This window comes from Plasmodium gaboni (genome assembly GCF_001602025.1).
Source record: "Plasmodium gaboni strain SY75 chromosome Unknown, whole genome shotgun sequence".
In the NCBI taxonomy this organism is placed as follows: Eukaryota; Apicomplexa; class Aconoidasida; order Haemosporida; family Plasmodiidae; genus Plasmodium; species Plasmodium gaboni.
This window is the reverse complement of record NW_017385445.1, coordinates 1-2,453: the sequence shown is the minus strand read 5'-3', so window position 1 is coordinate 2,453 and position 2,453 is coordinate 1. Positions and strand designations below refer to the sequence as shown.

Below are 2,453 nucleotides of genomic sequence, written 5' to 3'. Positions count from 1 at the left end.
AACTTTAGAAAGTGAACAGAAAAAATATACTAAAGATTTTTTTAGTTTAATTAAAGGTAAACCTACACTTGATGATATATTAAAATTTATTTATTCGTTCTTAGAACATTTTAGAACATTAAAAAAGGAATTACATAAAAAACATAAACAGGAACTGCTTGGAAAAATTGAGAAACCTTGGGCGGGTGAAAAATTTTATCGAAGTTAAAAGAATTATATATTATTTTTAATAATATTATATAAAAAATATTATTAGGAAATGTTTTTTATGTTTTAAATTCTATAAAAATTATCTTTTATTATACATATATATATATATATATATATATATATATATATATACAGTTATGAAATAACAGATCTATATGATTTTAAAAATACATTTTCTTGACATATTAATCATGATATATAGATTGTTGTTTCTATATATTTGCACATCTTGTAAATATATAATAATATATTAATGATAAAAAAGAAATAAAAATAGCAACAATATATTATATATATATATTTTTTCATTTATATAAATATATTCTTATATGTAATGAGATATCAATATTTAAAATATGTTTAAAATGGAAAATTTAAGATTTACATGATTAGTAATAAAAATAATAAAGCTAAATGTTAATGTTGTACATTATGTTAATGTTATATAAGAAAAATATAATTTTTATTAAAATTTATATATATTATTATTATAAGTTCTTAGAAAGTACATTTTGTTGCAAAATAATACTAGAAAAAGAATGATAATAAAAATAAAACACAATTAAAAAAAAAAAATATAATAAAGACCGCAATAAAATCACTATACTATAAATTACAAAACATGAATTAATAAACATATGTATATATATTAATATACTTTTGTTAGTTATTTGAATATATACATAATAAATTAAAGATACTAAAACAATAATTTTAAATATAAATAAATGAATAATCATATGTTCTATATGATTCATTATTCTATATTTATATGGAAGATTAAAAATAAAAATAAGAATTATATGGATTTTGTAATTTCTGTGTTTATATTTTTTATTTTTATAATAATTTTAATCTACCATTAAATGGATTTAATGGCGTTAGTGATGCGTAGCGGTATTATCATGTGTTCCATTATGGTGTGTTCCGTCAGGGTGTGTTCCATCAGGGTGTGTTCCATCAGGGTGTGCTCCATCGTGATGTCCACCTTCGTGGTGTTCACCGTCATGTTTTGAATCATCAAAACAAGCATTAGCCTTTGCATGATGTAACTGATGTGAATGAATATTAAAGTTAAAATGGTTACCGTCAGTGGTATCATCTGCATTATCATTTTCGTGATTTTTTGTATTAAGTTTGTTAGGTTTGTGGTGGTGGATAAGATTTTTCTTTTTTTTGTGTTGATTTTCCTGTAATAATCTCATATTTGAATTAAGTCCACTTCCATTTTGGATGCACAAGTTATTATTAAATTGGGAGTTATTCTATAAAAATAATAAAGAATTTAAAAATAAAAAAATTTACATATATACACATACATATATATGTATAAAATATTATATATATTTTGATACTTAAGTGATATATTTATTTATATTTGTAATTAAAATCCTTACGTTATCTAACAAAAGTACGGAAGCAAAAAAGGCAGCGGAAAATATTTTCTTTTTTGAGAAGGAAACCATTATTACTATTAAATAACTGTATAAACATAAAAAAAAAATAAAAAAAAAAAAAATATATATATTATAATATAAGGTGTCTATAAAATATAGAATACTAATTTTTTACATATATATATATATATATATATATATATATATATATATATATAATTCTGTATAATATAAATTAATGAATATGGGTAAAATAAACATTATATATATAATTCATTATATACTTCTTCTTATATATAATCTACACACATATATATTATATATAGAAACAATTTATATATAAATATTGTTATTATAATATTATTTAATATTTTTTTATACTTTTAATTATATAAAAAAGGAAAATTCTTTAAAATTAAGTTTGTTTTTTGTTATTAAAAAAAAGAAAAAATTGAAATATTAGAAAAGGGGAAACTTAAAAGCAAAGATGATAAAAAATTATAAATGCTTTAAATCAATTTTATATTTAGATAAATAAATAGAAATTATTTGCTTTATAATTTAAAAAAAAAATAATTATATATAAAAAAAGCTTATAACTTTATTTATATTTTTTATTCTTTTTAAAATATAAGAGTTTTTTTTTTAATTAAAATTTATAATTATTTTATATTTTGGTTTAGTATTTTTTTTTGGAAAACATTTAAAAATACAGAAGTATGATGAATTTTTTTTTAGAAAATAATAAAATTTATTACATTTATAAAAAAAAAGAAAAAAAAATTTTTTTGTAGAATGATAATAATTTATATTTGTTTTAATAAAAAAGATTTTAAATATATCATT

General features: G+C 17.4%; 2 protein-coding genes across 2 annotated transcripts; one reads left to right on the top strand and one right to left on the bottom strand.

Moving 5' to 3' along the window:
• On the top strand, positions 1–208 carry PGSY75_0029900 (exported protein (PHIST); the record flags this gene model as incomplete). The annotated part of the gene is made up of 1 exon (XM_018783438.1): positions 1–208. A coding segment is annotated over one exon (208 nt), but the record flags the coding sequence as incomplete, so codon positions are not given.
• Positions 209–1,091: 883 nt separating this feature from the next.
• On the bottom strand, positions 1,092–1,676 carry PGSY75_0029800 (histidine-rich protein; the record flags this gene model as incomplete). Its single annotated transcript, XM_018783437.1, has 2 exons — positions 1,092–1,475; positions 1,608–1,676. The coding sequence occupies 2 exons, from the start codon at positions 1,674–1,676 to the stop codon at positions 1,092–1,094; spliced, it is 453 nt and encodes a 150-aa protein (XP_018638795.1).
• Between the last annotated feature and the right edge of the window lie 777 nt (positions 1,677–2,453).